General features: G+C 31.7%; 1 protein-coding gene and 1 long non-coding RNA gene across 11 annotated transcripts; one reads left to right on the top strand and one right to left on the bottom strand.

Annotated features, from left to right (window-relative positions):
* Positions 1-5,136: 5,136 nt before the first annotated feature.
* LOC139871822 (uncharacterized) lies at positions 5,137-9,260 on the top strand. Of its 3 annotated transcripts, XR_011766778.1 has the most exons (7): positions 5,137-5,376; positions 6,146-6,411; positions 6,506-6,544; positions 7,614-7,700; positions 8,122-8,168; positions 8,517-8,593; positions 8,686-9,260. It is a non-coding gene; the product is annotated as an uncharacterized lncRNA (long non-coding RNA). The 3 variants fall into 3 exon arrangements; XR_011766777.1 differs by lacking the exon at positions 5,137-5,376 and having other exon boundaries at positions 5,402-6,411; XR_011766779.1 differs by lacking the exon at positions 5,137-5,376 and having other exon boundaries at positions 5,402-6,351.
* A 158-nt stretch (positions 9,261-9,418) lies between these two features.
* Positions 9,419-14,420, bottom strand: LOC139871820 (3-hydroxyisobutyryl-CoA hydrolase-like protein 3, mitochondrial). Of its 8 annotated transcripts, none has more exons than XM_071859563.1 (10): positions 14,008-14,420; positions 13,755-13,822; positions 13,448-13,625; positions 11,514-11,580; positions 11,325-11,421; positions 10,848-10,956; positions 10,372-10,553; positions 10,149-10,276; positions 9,943-10,044; positions 9,419-9,769 (listed from the first exon to the last, which is right to left on the bottom strand). In XM_071859563.1, the coding sequence occupies exons 4-10, from the start codon at positions 11,574-11,576 to the stop codon at positions 9,668-9,670; spliced, it is 783 nt and encodes a 260-aa protein (XP_071715664.1). In that variant the 5' UTR covers positions 11,577-11,580; positions 13,448-13,625; positions 13,755-13,822; positions 14,008-14,420; the 3' UTR covers positions 9,419-9,667. The 8 variants fall into 8 exon arrangements, with proteins under 8 accessions (XP_071715664.1, XP_071715662.1, XP_071715667.1 ...); XM_071859561.1 differs by having other exon boundaries at positions 13,720-13,822; XM_071859566.1 differs by lacking the exon at positions 11,514-11,580 and having other exon boundaries at positions 13,720-13,822.
* Between the last annotated feature and the right edge of the window lie 2,728 nt (positions 14,421-17,148).

Consider the following 17,148-nt stretch of genomic DNA (forward strand, 5'->3'; position numbering starts at 1 on the left):
AACACCTAATTATTTTGATTACTATTATTATCATTATTACGAACACGATATAAAAGACGATTAAAAGCAATTAAACGAAACGATTAGGAAATAATGGGTAAGAGTATCATGATGAAATTAAAATATTATAAGATATTGATTTAGATAAAATTATCGTTCTTATTATTTTTATCATTACTATTATTATTAAAATTATCGTTAGTATTAAAACTATCATTTTAACAAAAATTATCATTTTAATAGAAATGTCATTGTTACTATAAAATATCATTATTATTATTATTATTTTAAATAGAATTATTATTTTAAAGATAATATTAAAAATTATCGTAAATATTAAAGTTATCATAATTTGAATTATCGTTTTATCATAATGTCATCTTAGTAATTATAAATATTGATATTTTTATAATAATTATTATTATTACAAAATAATACAACTTTTACTTACTATCATTATAGATATTATTTTATCAAATAAATATTTGATACAAACATATTTTACTACGTGTAATAACTTACTTTAATAATACCTATCATATTATCTTTATAATATTAAATGGACCCTATAAATTTTATTACTTAATATATATAAAAGTATATTTTATTATATAAATATAATATAAAATTTTATTTATTAATAAATAAATTATATTATTTACTCTAATAAATCTTTTAAAAATATTTAAAAATATAAAACGATGATATTTAAACTATATATTAATCATGTATAGATTTTTGGAAATTATTTTGAGTCAAATTTACTTTTGTTGACTTTTGCATATTAGTCTCGAGCATTAGGATTGTGGTACACTATGACTTGACCTAAATTGTTAGACAAATATTGACCAACACATAAATATATATAATTAATTTAGGTTCGTGAATCCGAGGCCAACCTTGCACTTGTTCAATGACGTTATATGTATTTTTACTACGAAATACAGTATGGTGAGTTTCATTTACCTTTTTACCCTTTATATTTTTGGGACTGAGAATACATGCATTTTTATAAATGTTTGACGAAATAGACACAAGTAATTGAAACTACATTCTATGGTTGAATTATTGAAATCGAATATGCCCCTTTGTATTAAAGTCTGGTAATCTAAGAATTAGGGAACAGACACTCTAATTGACGCGAATCCTAAAGATAGATCTATTGGGCCTAACAAACCCCATTCAAAGTACCGGATGCTTTAGTACTTCGAAATTATATCATGTCCGAAGGAGGATCCCGGAATGATAGGGGATATTCTTATATGTATCTAGTTAATGTCGGTTACCAGGTGTTCACCATATGAATGATTATTTTTTGTCTCTATGCATGGGACGTATATTTATGAGAACTGGAAATGAAATTCTTGTGGTCTATTAAAATGATGAAAATAAATGATTATGATAAACTAATGAACTCACCAACCTTTTGGTTGACACTTTAAAGCATGTTTATTCTCAGGTGTTAAAGAAATCTTCCGCTGTGCATTTGCTCATTTTAAAGATATTACTTGGAGTCTTTCATAGCATATTTCGAAGAACGTTGCATTCGAGTCATTGAGTTCATCAAAGATTATTATTAAATCAATTTATAGTTAGATAGTGGATATTTGAAATGGTATGCATGCCTGTCAATTTTTGATGTAAAGAAAGATTGTCTTTTAAAAACGAATGCAATGTTTGTAAAATGTATCATATAGAGGTCAAATACCTCGCAATGTAATCAACTATTGTGAATCGTTTATAATGTATATGAACGGGTCCTTTCACTATTGGACTTAAAAAAACTTCTTTAAAAAAGATGAAAGTAATACTTACCATCATTAATAATTTAACATTAACGAAAACGTATATTTACAACTTCAATTTAACAGACGGGCTCATAAAACACTATCAGAAATAAAAACTTTTTAAAAAACATGAAAATAATACTATTATTATTACAATAGCGAAAACGTATATTTACAACTTACGTTCACCAGACGAGTTAATAAAACGTTATCAAAATTAATTTTTTTTAAAGAAACTTGAAATAGATTTTATTGTATATTTGACATTTGCGAAAACCTATATTTACAATTTCCGTCCAACGGACGGGCTCATAAAACTAGTTGTAAATTCACATATAGGTAATTTGGAATTAGTTGTTAAGGTAATGGTAAGTTTAATTCTCTAGTATTTATCGACTCTTTGTAACCTTGTTTGGTACCTTGATAAATTAATTCAATACACAATCAATTAAATTGATTAAACAATATTAACATGACCTATAATTCTAATCAAAATGTTTAAATCGATTACCTCCTTAACAATGATCATGACTGAAAGTAGCGGCGGCGCTATCCAGATCTCCTCTTCGCAAAGGTTTCATAGTGTCGGGTGAAACCTAGAAATACAAATAAATTGCATATCTAGTCCTCGCGAGCTTTCATTACGCACGTTTGTATTCATTATGCACGTTTGTTTTCATTAATCACTTTTCTTTCCTCTCTTTTATCATCTAAACTAGTTAAAAATATGTTTTCCACTTTTATCTTATAAATGTATGTTGTAAATTCTCTAAAAAGTGTTAGGATTTGATTCGGGGATTCCAATCTTTTGCTAAATGGGGCTTTCGAATTCTTTTGGACCTTAATTAGTTTTTAACAAAAGACACCCAAATCTAAAAATAAAAAATAAAATAAAATTTAGGTACTTTACGTAATTTTTCATACATATGTCCAAAACTAATTAGTTTTCGAGATTGTAACGGTGTTATCACTAGAGTCTTGATGATGAAAGGTCTACGAGGGTGTCTGTTAGATTTTTTATTAATACTAATTCTAGGTAGACTAGTTAACAAATATGAAGTTGATTCAATAACATTTACTAACTTTCAATTGTAGAATATGAATTTGGCCTAGGTTTAATCCTTCAGGCACTACGTTTTATATTTCTTTTGTTCTTTTTTTTTACAGCCACTACTTTTTTCTATATTTTTTTTGTGATTTTGTTTACAATAGTGTATTGCTAATTAACTTATAATTATTTAACTATGATATATATACCAACTAAATTATGATTATTTAACTATAAATATACATGGAAACAAAAAATTGACGTTTAAAATATATATTCGTTTTACATGATATCTAATAAGCTATTTGATTTATATAAATATTCATCGTATCGTCAATATTAACCTTCCGAAAATTATATTCAAGATTGGCCCCATCAGAAATTGTGTCCAAGATCCGCCACTGAAGATTGGGTTATTACTCAACAGTGTATTTTGGTGTCGAAAGACTTCCTTCCCACAGACGGGAAACCGGTGGAGAAGTGCGGCGTATCCCGGATAGTTTATCCGGCGGTATTAAAAGGAGTCATAGTCAGCAAATCACGAATTGTTGGGGTGTTTAACATAATTGACAGACAAGTTCGATTACGTTTTGGCGAGTGTAGTTGAAGTGCTCTTTATCGAAAGCTACCAGTTTGATGGGTTGGAATGTGCGTGTCCCAAGAAGCTTTCTTGGCGGTATAGATGAGTACGTTCAATGAAGTCGACTATTCTTGGCAGTATATATATATATATATATATATATATATATATATATATATATATATATATATATATATATACATTATTATAAAGCGTGTGCCAATAAGTTTATGTGTAATTTTCTCAATTAAATTGATATTAATAAGCTTATGTGTCATTTTCTCAACTTAATTGATTTAAATATTCATTAGTAATGCTTACATGTAATTTTTTGAATTTAGTAAAAATAATAACGAGTAGATATCTTAGGAATGGATCACTGTTAATCTTTTCTTGAATATACTTTGCTTATATAAACTAAAGATAAGCATGCATATATAAGGTGTCATGCTTTTTTTCGGTGAGATATATTAGGAATGGATTTTTGAGTATATATATTAAACCTTAGATAGAATTAACTCGGAGAACTAGACTATATTTACATTTATAACAAATATAGATAAATAATAAATAATAATAAAAAAATATAAGCGATAAATAATAATATAACTTGCTTTTCAAAAAAATAAAATAATAATAATAATAATAATAATAATAATAATAATAATAATAATAATAATAATAATAATAATAATAATAATAATATAACTCAACTTTAAAAATAGAGTAGCTATCTATTCTAACATGTGATTTGTTAATTAGCCAAATACAATGTAAATTTAATACTAGACAAAGTTAGGCGGATGATCGGTATCATATTTCACGAATAGTCAAACTATCATTTTTTTAATCTATATATACTTTATATTATTTTATATCACGTGTCACTCCATTATTTTTTATCTGAATTCTTTTGATCTATTTCTTTTTAGTATAAATAACGATTTAAATAAACAATATACCACATAAACAGGCTCATAATATATGCATTAGCATTCAATACTAATGTTTTTTTATATAAATGCTATTAGTAATAAACGATTTTTTTTTTATTGTAATAAATTGATATTGATATTTTCACCATTAGATTTACTTATTCCACTCAAAATTCCTATAATACCCTTAACGATAGGCTTACACAAAATTTTTAAAACTTTTTGTTCTAATTTATTAAGGGTATGTTAGGAAAAAAAGCATGAAATTATGGTGGAACAAGTAAAAATCATTTTGGATATATCTTCTAATACTAATATTATCGAATATTAATTTACAAAATTGTCGTGCAATGCACGTGCTCACGTTAGTATTCAATACTAATGTTTTCGATACAATTATTATTCAAAATATATGATTTATACATTTGATAAAGTACAATATCGAATACTAATTTGTACAACAGCCGTGCAACGCACGGGCTCATAAAACTAGTATATATATATATATATATATATATATATATATATATATATATATATATATATATATATATATATATATATATATATATATATATCCATCACATAAAGCGTGTGGTTTACATGCACGTGTCTGCAGCTGAGTGATTAAAGGAATTTTTAATGACGTGGATTTATTCTAATTAATCATGATTATTGTTAATTAATCTGACATTATGACACCTGTCACTGTATAACTTGCGGATTAAATTAATTATTAATCAATTAACTAAAACATAAACCGTTTCTCAATCGTTTTTACGTTCTTCCTCCTCTTCAAAATTAGGGTTGCGAAATTCAAATCAAAGGAACACAACCAAATAACACAACAATGAATTTCCGAACACGATGATACAGATTTTGTTGGATTTTACATAAAAACGGCGTGCATTAGGGTTTCATATATTTGGATTTTATTGTTCATCTTATTCGCCAAAATGATGAACATCGTCTGTTTCGTTACTATTTCATCCGTTTGTATATTGAGTTGTTATTGAAAAGTTTGAGGTATTGTTAATTGTTGATTATCTTCTGTTGTTGATTTCCGTCGCAGGTTTTCCCTTTCAAATTCGTCCTTCTTATTTTGCCCTTTTTTTTTAATCATTGACCAATAGCTACAGAATTGGAATTCCTGGTAACCGTTAGGGTTTTCCTTTTCTCTGTTTATTGCAATTAACCCTAAGATTTGATTTTTTCGATTTGGTTTTAATAGATTTATGTATATAAATATATGTAGCATTTTTTATGCTCGTGATGTTTAGTAACGTCATGCTTATGTTTACAGTTTGTTTCCATAAGTATAAGAAGGAGGTCGCACCTATTGTTGTTGTCGGCAAATCTCGCTCCGATAAACTATTATTACAAGATTAATGACTTTAGTGTTTCACTGTTATGTTGTTTGTTTGTTGATTTTGAGTGTATAATTGAATTTCTCCTAAGCTGGCTATAGCTACAGAATTCACAATATATGTTTTTGCTTTTAAAACTATAGATTGAATTTACACTTAGATACTTGTATATGTGTGTATATGATGCAATTATTTTGTAGTTCATTATGAGTGTTTTATAGTTCATTATGACTGTTCGCATTGTTAAACATACCATGGAGATAATTTATCTCTTGACTGATGCCAACCCCATTCAAATCATCATTGATGCCATCTTCAATGGGTATAGTTAAACTCGTCGGTTGTTTTAATTTGGTTGTATAAACGAAAAATGATGTATTTTTGGTTATTTATGAATGCTAATTGATAATCTTATTGAAAAATCGCAGTGCACCGAGAGAAGATGCTACCAGAATTGGGTCTGCTGGTGTTGTTAGGCGTCAGGCTGTTGATATCTCACATTTAAGGCATGTTAACCGGGCTATCTATCTTCTCTCGACCATTGCTGAGTGCCTTGCTGATTAGCAGATTGCAGATTGGGTGAGGTCATACCAGATAATCTTATTGAAAAATCTGCCAAGGGTTCTTCTAACAGGTACATGTATGTCATACCAGATTGCAGATTGGGTGAGGTCACTACTGTGGTATACAGAATGTATGTCACTTTAAAGTCAGTTGATGAAAATACACTCATATATATGTACTTAAGTTTAAATGCCTCCTCTAATCAGAGTTTGTTGTAATTGCAGCGGATGTTGCGTCTCTTGAAATTATTCTTCAGATGAGAGGTATTACGTTTGTGTTTATTTCTTTACCAAAAGCTTTATGTTGTCAAATTTTGTGTATACTCTTTTTATGAAATTGTGGGTTTCAATGTAAGACTTAAACATAAACTTTCATGATAATGCAATTAGGTATCATTAAAGTGGATGATACATGTAATTTTTTAGTATCATTAGGTTATGATCATCATGTGCAATCAGTTGAATTATCAACCTTTTAAGTTTATGAAAACTAAATATTTTATGCCCTTTTGTTGCGGGTTATAAAACTTGGGTTTGGTACTTTAAGTTGTTTTAAGGGAAGATCACACAACATAACAAGGTACTTTAAGTTGTTGGGGGAAGATCTTGAAGAAATAAGGGAAACTGGGTATGCTAATGTTGGTACCATAACTTAGTAGGCTAAGTTAAGGCCTTTGTCAAAAAAGTTTAATTTCATTAATGATTTGTTTCATCAGTGTAAGTGTATAATACAAGAAATTTGTATCAGTATTAACGCATTCGAATACTATATTTTGGGTGAATTTCATGTTTTTTTTTAACTGGTAAATATAAAAAGTTAGTTTAAAATGGGTCAAACGGCCGAACTGGTTAAACGAGTAGAAATTTATCCACAATGTATATCGTAAATGCATTATCTTTCCTGAATCGTCTATTTAAATAGTTATGTTACTGTATTTAAATACTCAGTTCTATCTTAAATACCTTATTGACCTCGTTTAAATAGAAGTGCTGATATTTTTGGAGTGAAATTGTTTCCTATGAAGTACCCATAACGACAATTGGTTAACGTTACCCAACTCGACCATTTAGCCACCTGTAGCAGTTGGTTGTGTCCCTTTCTGAATCTAATTTAGTTTTTATTTTTATTTTTTTATTTATTTTTTTTTCTTTTGGGGGAATTCTTCGCTCTTTTAGACGAAGCTTGGTATGTGCACATTTCTTTTGTTTTTGCATACTATTCTATACTGTTATAGTATCTATTTGACTACTTATGTGTTCTATCTCAAGGCACCATTAGTCGTATGTATTATTATGCGGTTTGAGTTCATTATTACATGTCTCTTCTTCACAGAAACAACTGCAATCCTTAATTGAGACGCTCAGTCACACTGTGCCACATTATGTTCATTGTGTGAAGCCTAATAATTTTCGATGTGGGGTGAGTTTGCCATCTATGAGTTATATCATATTACATAACAGATCATAAGGGTTAAACTAAAAAAGTTCTTTAAAAGAGAATAAACCAAGTGGGTTGAAACTTGAAAGTTTCCTAATGTGTATATATTTGAATATTGTGATATATAATTTAGTAATGGATCATCAATGTAATATTATAGTTAAAGTCGTAGTTGTAAAAGTCGGCTGAGTCGGCCGACGCATTGGTTTGGGGACTAGCCCGTCCTGACTTGCCTAAAGGCGCTTTAAAAGTAGGTCAACGCTAAAAAGTCGGGTCAAAGTCAATAAAAACTGGCCGAGTCGGGTTTGAGTTGGTCAAAGTTAGGTCAACAAATTCATATTTTTTGAAATCAGATTTTATGCCATATATTTATATATTTATGTATTATGTTTGATGATATCAGTCTATCAAGCAGCTGGATTTTTCCATCAGGTGGCACATGTTCTAATGGTTGGTCATTGATACCTATTTTTTCCCTGCACTTTGCTACTCTTAAATTGGTGGGTTCTTTCTTATTTTATATCGGTTACAAGGTGTGTGGGTGGGTCGGGTTGGGTTGAGTAACAGTTAAAGGTTTAAACATGTCATATTTTATGAGTTGGGATGGGATAGTTCGGGTTGACCTACAAACATCTTTTGGTCCACTAATAAAAATTACAAGAACAATACTATTGCAATAATAAGAACCACCTATGGAAGTCTTCCTAATGCATCAATTGGTATATATATATATATATATATTAAGCAAGTGTTTTCCTACAAACTTTAATCTTTGTCTTTCGTAATATATGTGACTAGGTAAACACTTCTCCATGCTGGTTAATCGCCACCTATTGAACCTGCCATCACAAGTGAATAATGTAACAATATCACATGTTAGTTTGAGCAGCATTAGCCTACTTCATTGTAAAACAAAACATTTAAACAACATTAATCTAAGTCATATACATTATTTATGTCATTGTAGATCTTTTTTGAAATAATCCTTAACATTTGACGCAAGATTGGTGCAGTTGTAAGTTTGCCCGTGATTGATTTCTTCGCTGGCAAAAGGTATGTAACATTTCACTGTCTTCGTTGAAGGTTTTGATACGAGCTGAGATGCTCTATAGTTTCTTTAGCTCACTAAAGTTCTTTACCTAAGATGCAAAGGCTATACATTATTATTGTCTTCGTTGAAGATTGCAGTAGCCAATTGGGGGACTTCTTATTCTGTTTTTCTTTTGGGGACTTCTTATTCAGTTTTTCTTTTGGTAATGCGGGTAATAGACTTGGTTGATGCTACATGATGTGTAAGTATTTAAAATTTTGATGGTGGTACAAAACATATAATTATCAAAGATGCTACTTTTTGGTTGATCTACCATCCATATGCAAAGTTTTATATTTATGGGATTGGGTATAAACTTATTTGGTATTTGTATTATTTTTGAAAAGTGGAACTGAGATGTACATTAATAGTCCCTCCTAGGTTGTTTTTGGTCATTTTGTAGTTGTCATGTAATCGTCATTTTGTACTCTCTTTATCATACCGTTAATTGATATAACATATACATTTCCAGTTTGTTTTGATTAACAGTCGCCGTACAACGCACGGGCTCTTAAAGGCTATATATATTTCTAATGTCTAAATACAAGAGATCATTGAAAGATACAATTGCTTAGAATATTTGCTTGAGTTTCTAATTTTCTATGCTCAATATATAACAATTCTGGTTCATGTAAACCATGGGTCAAATGTAGCTTAATGTATAAGCCTAATAACTTTATCCCATGTATTATTTCATATTGGAGTACTTATTCTACTACAAAGATCACTTAAACCACTCATCGCATAGTTGTATCGAACATTAAAAAGGTTTTACAACATACACAATGACGTACTCATAAAAGCTAAAGTTTAAACCTTTCCAACACTGCTAATGTAAATGCTGCCTCACTATTGCTATTCAAATTCGGAGTTCATCCGCCTCTGAGTCAAGAGGTTTAAACAAAGCTTCCACTTCACCTGTTTCAACTTCCTCTAAGCTTGATGGATTCCACTTTGGGTTCTAGTACAGTTTTCAAGGGCACAATCGAAAAGTCAAAATACAAAAATCTATACGAGTTCATTCATTATATTTATCATATATCATATAATAATTTGCTTTATATTACAAGTAAACCTTTTTTGAATTTTAAATTTAAATTTGTTATAACTAGTTTTTTAAAGGGTGTAGCAAACCTGATCCTTATCCACCAACACTGCCCTCACCCCTTCAGCAAAATCACTTCTCAATGAAGACCTTATAGCAATGCGGTATTCAATTTTCATAACGCCATTCAACTGCATAAAACAAAAACCAGTATGTAACAAACAAATAAACATAACCAATAAACAATCAATCTTAAAGAAAGAGTGAATATAACGATAATTATAACGAAACTTACCCTGGATAGCTCATTTTCATTATTTTTGCACGCAGAGGCAACTCGAGAGAAGTAGTGTTGTGTGAGGTAAAGAGAAAATGGAGCACCTTTTTTAATCCCAAGAAGAGCATCTGTTGCCCACTGTGAAACTGCAAACTCAAATAAATAATATTACTACTAAATAAAGAGCCCCAACATTAGGTGTAAATGAACTGGTCGATTTCAGGGCTGATAATATTACTACTACCTGTTAAATCGGCATTTTGCTGATAATTTTCCAGAGCTTCCATTATTTCTTTAACAGATTTGTTTGAACCAAACGTTGAGACCACATGAGGCAGGAGTAATTTCAATCGGGACTCTGACTCAGGGTTACTAGCGTATGTTGCTAATATTGCTTGGAGTTCATGATGTGGATCCTCAGAACTGTAACATGATACATAATCACTTTGAAAAGGTTTCTTTACATATAGATATAGTTCAACTATACAAATTGGTCCCCCACTGCATCAGATAAAAAGCCTCTAGTATACGATAAAAGGAAGAAAAAAAAATGAACTTTAGAAGAACGCATATCCCTTTTGGATTTTTATTATTATTATTTTTTTTTAAATGAAGGCCCAAATTAAATCATAGAAGATCACTAAGGCAACATTTTTTAGCAAGATGGCTTATATAAATATCAGAATATGAACATAAAAAGGATGGCAGGAGATATACAAGGTAGCTGATAAGAGAGCCTCCTTAAGTGATCCAAGATTTGCAGACGACACAAAGTGTGCATCAGCTGGAGTTGATATCCTGTTTCCAGTGATTCCGAGATACGCACCTGTGAAAAACAGGCATTTTTTTAAACACATAAGAACACTAAGATGGACATAATACTTTGGTAAACGGATAAACAAATAAGATTTTTTAAATGTTGCAGATCTAAAATCTTTTTTGATAAATAGCTAAGCACATTGAACATTAAAACTTTATAACAAGTAGCAGAACTTATAGTATGTGGCAGAACTCTATAGCATGTACCAGAACTCTATAGCATGTACCAGAACAGAAATGTACAAATAATTATAAGTATGTATCCAAATTTTCAAAATGGATGTCCTATATTTTGTGTCTCCTTTTAGTGTCGGTATCAATACTTCAATATAATTCCAAACAGAAATAATTTCTAAAAAGAAGACATTTACATACCAACTGATCCTTCTCCTGGACTTTGTGCAGCTATGTTAGCAAACCCAACATCTGGGAACAAACCAATTCCACTCTCCAGCATAGCAAGAAGAGTTTTCTGGAAGAAAAAAAAAAATCATAAATCATTAATGTATAATATACAGTTAGTAATGCTATATGTTAACCATAAGCCTGTTATCAACATCTTACCTCCGTTACAATTCTGTAACGGCCATGTAAGCCGATACCAAATCCCATCGTCACACCATCCATGAAGCTTACATATGGCATTTTGTAGTCGGATATTTTACATATAAGAGAATACTCTTGGGGGATAAATATCCCCCATAATCATCAAACCACCCGTGACTCCATAACAGAAAGAGAAACTATTGTTGATAACCCCTTTATCCGAAAGGTTATCAACCATCTCGAGTTTTCCATGCCCAAATCTTATAATTCCATCAACTGATATGTGCGTGAAACCAAATTGCCTATAAATGCATGCGAAAGGCAGGATTTGTAGACTGAAGTCACTGTCTTTGCCAAAAGCTATCACATCTTTACCCATGTGCCCAATGAGAAAACTCTCATCTTAATAATGTGACTCACTCACACATTTGTTGTTTGGATACTCGCATTTATTGCACATTTTTTGTATTTGGTTCCTTTATATGTGGAAGATGCCAACGAGTTAAATGGTGAATTGTGTTAAAATAATAAATGGATTAGATCACTTAATTTATATATAATCATAATCTAATTAGACTATTTTAGATGTAGGTGTGACCTGATCCGTTTAATATTTTAATAAAATCCACCAATTAATCCATTGACAGCGTCCACATATAAAAGAACCAAATGCAATAAAATGTGCAATAAATGCGAGTATTCAAACAACAAATGTGTGAGTCACATTATCAAGATGTGAGTTTTCTCATCGGGCACATGAGTAAAGATGTGGTAGCCTTTGGCAAGAACAGCAACTTCAGCCCACAAATATTGTCTTTCACATGCATTTAAAGGCAATATGGTTTCACTCACATATTAGCTAATGAAATTACCGGACTTGATAATGGAAAACTCGAGATGGTTGATAGCCTTTAAGATAAAGAAGTTATCAACAATAGTATCTCTCTCTGTTATGGACTCACAAGTGGTTCGATGATTATAGGAGATATTTATCCTCCATGAGATATGTTGTTTACTCAATCAGATCCATCAATAAGGTTGCATTTTTATCTTAAAAATATAAATATATATATAATAAAGTAGATTTAATTTGAAGATAAATTAACTTTTCAAAACAACATTTATCACAACGTCAACCTGAAGGGCATCCGGGTTAGTGGAAAAATGTTGAACATTGACCCGAGTACTTTAATGGGGATTATGGTACCATCATTAAAAGCGATACAACACTCGCATATCTTCCAAGACATGCCTTAAGTTGTGGTAAGTTGCATTTTGTTGTGCTGAAAAACTAATTTTATTTACGTTTAATTTTTTTTTAACTATTTATGATGCAGATTACTTTATAATTTTTTATCAAAGACTAATTTGTTTTGATATTGTTAAGATGTGTTAAAAGCAATCGAAGTGTTTAGAATATAATTTTGCTACTAACCTCGCAAGAGTCAACATTTTCAAGGTGTTAGGGAGTCAACATTGCAGGGGTAGTAAAAAGGTGTTATAATAAGAAATGCACTGATACAAATAAGCATAAATGACTATTCGAACTATTGACCTTGGTTTTATACTGCATACTTACATAAATACCAAAAAGAAAGCAAGAATCGAAACATTTGAGTTGACAATCACGTTGGTTCTTATTGAATTTACTCTTGTATAGAAGTGTCAATTCTCACAAACTATAACTAATGTCAGTCATAAAATTATGTAAATGTAACATAGTTGCCTCCATTTAATTTTCCGAAATTCCTAATGGATTAACTATGGAAAATTTAGCAAGAAATTTTGGTTACAATCTCAAACAGTCAACAAACATCTTGGACACAACCACATGTCAATGATTAGCAACAGAATTTACATTAATTCATGTACTAATTATCTTTTTATAATAGATCAAATCAAATGAAATAAACAATATAAAAGAAAAAATCATCATCATATCTTAAGGGTACCTTTACAATGGCTACATTTGAAGCAAGATTTGAGATAATCAATACCATCAGCAGACAAAAGCTCCACAGGGTAAACTGTCTTTCCACAAGTCTTGCATTTTTGTTGGGTTCAAGTAAAAGACATAGATACCCTTTTCCCCTTTGGATCAGATCTGTTCTGATCTTTTACCTTACCACCCTGTTTTCAACAAAAAATCATATGTGAAATTTTGACACCCTTTTCAGTTCAATCTCAAAAAACACCAGAAACATTGTTATAAAATTTCACAAACTCGATGTCATAGCAGATGTGATTTTAAAAGCAGACCAGTCTGGTTGGATGAATAGTGCAAATGCGGAACGTTCAAATCCTGCTGCTTCTTCGCCTTTTGCTGCCTGCATATAAATCACATTGAAATGAATAATACGTGCTGAACGATATAGGTCCTAGTACACAATAACAACAACAACAAAACCCAATACCACATAAGTGGTGTATGGGATATAGGTCCTAGTAAATTTACTAATTTGTGACACCATGGTTTAGTTCAAATATAAAGTGGCAAGTTCAACACAATTACTTACAAATGGATAACATAAATCAAACAGCGCATTTGTTTTGAATTCTGGCTACCAGTTTATCGCCTCAGCTAATATCCACCACTTTTCAAGTAACTAAATCAAAGACTAAAACTCAAATTTAGTTTCACCCAAAATATTCAAACAAATGGAGAAAGATTTAGTCCCACTCGGAAATTAACCACCGGATACCGCCATTAACCACCAGATCTGAGAATGGAAGAAGATCTGAGCATGGAGGCGGTGGTGTGAGAGAATAGCGAGGGTTCGGCGAGAGGAATGAAGGCGGTTTGGGGTGGATAAGCATAGGGAGAAGTTGGATAGGAGATATTTCACACTAACAGCCGGAGATGATGGTGGCGGCTGCAGGATTTGTGAGTGAGGGAGGAGGTGGCGGTGTTCCATTTTGGGAGGGAGGGAGGGAATGGAGAGATTTTAGGTTTAGGGTTTTTTTTTGGAGATTGAAAGATAAAATAAAAATGAATTTTTGATTCAGCTTTGAGTTTTTTTTGGAGTAGGACAGCGGAAGGCTTTTGATTCACAATCACGTTGTGAACAGGAAAACTGTAAAAAACAGATCACCTAGGGTTTTCTTGATTCAAGAACAAGAAGAATAAAGAAACAAGTTCTTTGATTGATAATAAAATTCAGAATAAGTTTCTAGAAACTAAACAATAGAGCCCTATTTATAATAGACTAATTCTATATAAACCCTAATTAACTTTCCTAATAAAAAACAAAGTTTCCTAATTTAAATTATTCCAGCAGATTTCTTTCTTTCTCTTCAAGTAAACCCTTTTACTTGTTCCTCAAGTTTTCATCCCACATCATTCTCCCCCTGCTTGAAAAGGACTCGTCCTCGAGTTCTCGGTGTTATATCCGGGGGAATAGTAGTCGCACAAATCTCCTTTTTCTTCCTCTCATGCATGCATACCATAATCTTATTTGCTTTGTCCTCGACCAAAGTAGGGCATAGAGTAATTTTTTTTACCATCTTTAGAGAAGGTGTAGGTGTTCTCTTTTCCATTGTGTACGACACCTAGATCAAATTGCCAAGTTCGTCCTAGCAATACATGGCAAGAATCCATATCTACAATATCAAAAACAATCGTGTCTTTGTACTTGCCCATAGAGATCGGAACTTCACATTGTTCGGTTATCCCTACATCTCCAACGGCTTTAATCCAACCAATCTTGTACGGTGTCGGATGCTTTCGAGGTGACAACTTAAGTCGTGTGACAATATCTCGTGAGATGATGTTGTCACTACTTCCACCATCAATGATGACATCAACAATATCTTTATTAATTTTGCATTTGGTTCGAAAGATATTATGACGTTGAGTGTCTTCAGGCGTTTTAGGTGAAGCAAGCACTAATTTACGTACGACATATGAGTACCCTTCGTATTGATCTTCTTCCTCATTCACAACATCATCAGGACCAATAAAAATTTCATCATCATTTTGTTCAACATCATTGACATTATCTCGTTCCACCATGTTTACAGCTTTCATTGACCGACATTGACTTGATGTGTGACCTGTTTGTTGGCATTTATAACAGCGGTCCCCAACGGGTCGGGCATACGGGTTGGCTAAGGTTTTCTTGTTTCTCTCTTTAAAAGTACTAACGGTTGGAGGTTTATTCTTATCTCCTTCAGGGGCTGTTTTGAATGAGCTTGTATCACCTCCAGAGTTATTCTTTATATATGAAGGCTTATTCGTGTATGTAGTGTTGCTATAAGAGTCGCTCTTTTCCCCTTGTTTAGAGATTGTTTTCTCGGCTTTAAGGGCTAATCTGATAGCTTCATCAATCGTCCAAGTCGTCTGAAGAGACACAATTTCTCGAATCTCAACTCTTAAACCGTTATTAAAACGAGCCACTTGTTGTGAATCCGATTCGTTCAAATTATTTCGAGAAGCTAATCTAAGAAATTCTTCTGAGTATTATGTGACGCTTCGAGAATATTGTTTACAATTATGATAATTAGCATAAAGTGTTTGTTCATAATCAACAGGAAGAAAACGTGCGTACATCAACCTTTTCATCTTCCGCCAAGTGCGAACAGGTTGTTTTCGTTGGCAACGACGACCCGTTTGAAGGTTGTCCCACCACGATAAAGCTGCACCTTTAAGCTTGTAAGCAACATATTTGACTTGAATTTCTTCCTTAATATCCATAAGCTCAAAGTATTTTTCAGTTTCGGAAACCCAATCTAGAAAACCTTCAATGTCTAGTGACCCGGAGAAAGTTGGGATGTCAGCTCTAATCTTGGGTAATCGATCTCCTTGTCGATTTTGGTTATCAACAACCACTTCTTCCTCCTCACTTGACGAAGAGTCATAGATTTTATCAGCTCCAATAGGAAGACGATTTCGTGGTTGTCTTTCTTGATTCCTTGGTTGAACATTCAAGTTCGCGATTGCTTCAAGAATTCGGGTATTCTGTTCCACTTGTTGTTGTGATTGTTGTTGCAACTGTTGCTGAATAGCTTGTAGGGCTTGGAGTAGCGCTGTATTGTCATCCATTAGTAACAATAACCAAATAACAATCAGCAAATTTGAATATCACCTCAATATCCGCTGCTAATAACAGTAGCAGTAGTAGCAGCACAACAGATTTTTTTTTTATTATTTTCTATTTTTTTCTACTGAAGACAGAAAGTAAAAGCTAAAAAAAAATTAAAAATTCGATGAACAGTACCGCCGGATGAATAGTGCTGCCGATGAGCAGTGCTGCCTGATGAACACTAACTCGTGAACAATAAATCTGATGCGTTTTCTGACGATGAACAGTGCTTTGATGAACAGTAGCGTCGATGAACAGGAACTTTTTTTTTCATATATATATATATATATATATTTTTTTTTTGCAGAATAACTGAAACGGATAGGTAAATCTGGGGTAAACCCTGATTTATGAGTTTCGATAGACTTGATTCAAGATATCAATTTGAGAGAAACCCAGATTGAATGAACTAGAATCGATTGCTGCTCTGATACCACCTGGAGTAGGACAGCGGAAGGCTTTTGATTCATAATCACGTTGTGAACAGGAAAACTGTAAAAAAAAACAGATCACCTAGGGTTTTCTTGATTCAAGAACAAGAAGAATAAAGAAACAAGTTCTTTGATTGATAG

This window comes from Rutidosis leptorrhynchoides, chromosome 10 (genome assembly GCF_046630445.1).
Source record: "Rutidosis leptorrhynchoides isolate AG116_Rl617_1_P2 chromosome 10, CSIRO_AGI_Rlap_v1, whole genome shotgun sequence".
Classification (NCBI taxonomy): domain Eukaryota; kingdom Viridiplantae; phylum Streptophyta; class Magnoliopsida; order Asterales; family Asteraceae; genus Rutidosis; species Rutidosis leptorrhynchoides.

Bases quoted from the DNA above. Each gene is read 5' to 3' on its own strand.
- LOC139871820 (XM_071859559.1), bottom strand. From the start codon at position 11,594: ATGCCATATGTAAGCTTCATGGATGGTGTGACGATGGGATTTGGTATC. The intron at 10,957-11,324 runs GTATGTAAATGT...TGTTTTTCACAG, and splicing joins TCCAGGAGAAGGATCAGTTG to GTGCGTATCTCGGAATCACT. The intron at 10,554-10,847 runs GTATATCTCCTG...ATCATGTTACAG, and splicing joins GCTCTCTTATCAGCTACCTT to TTCTGAGGATCCACATCATG.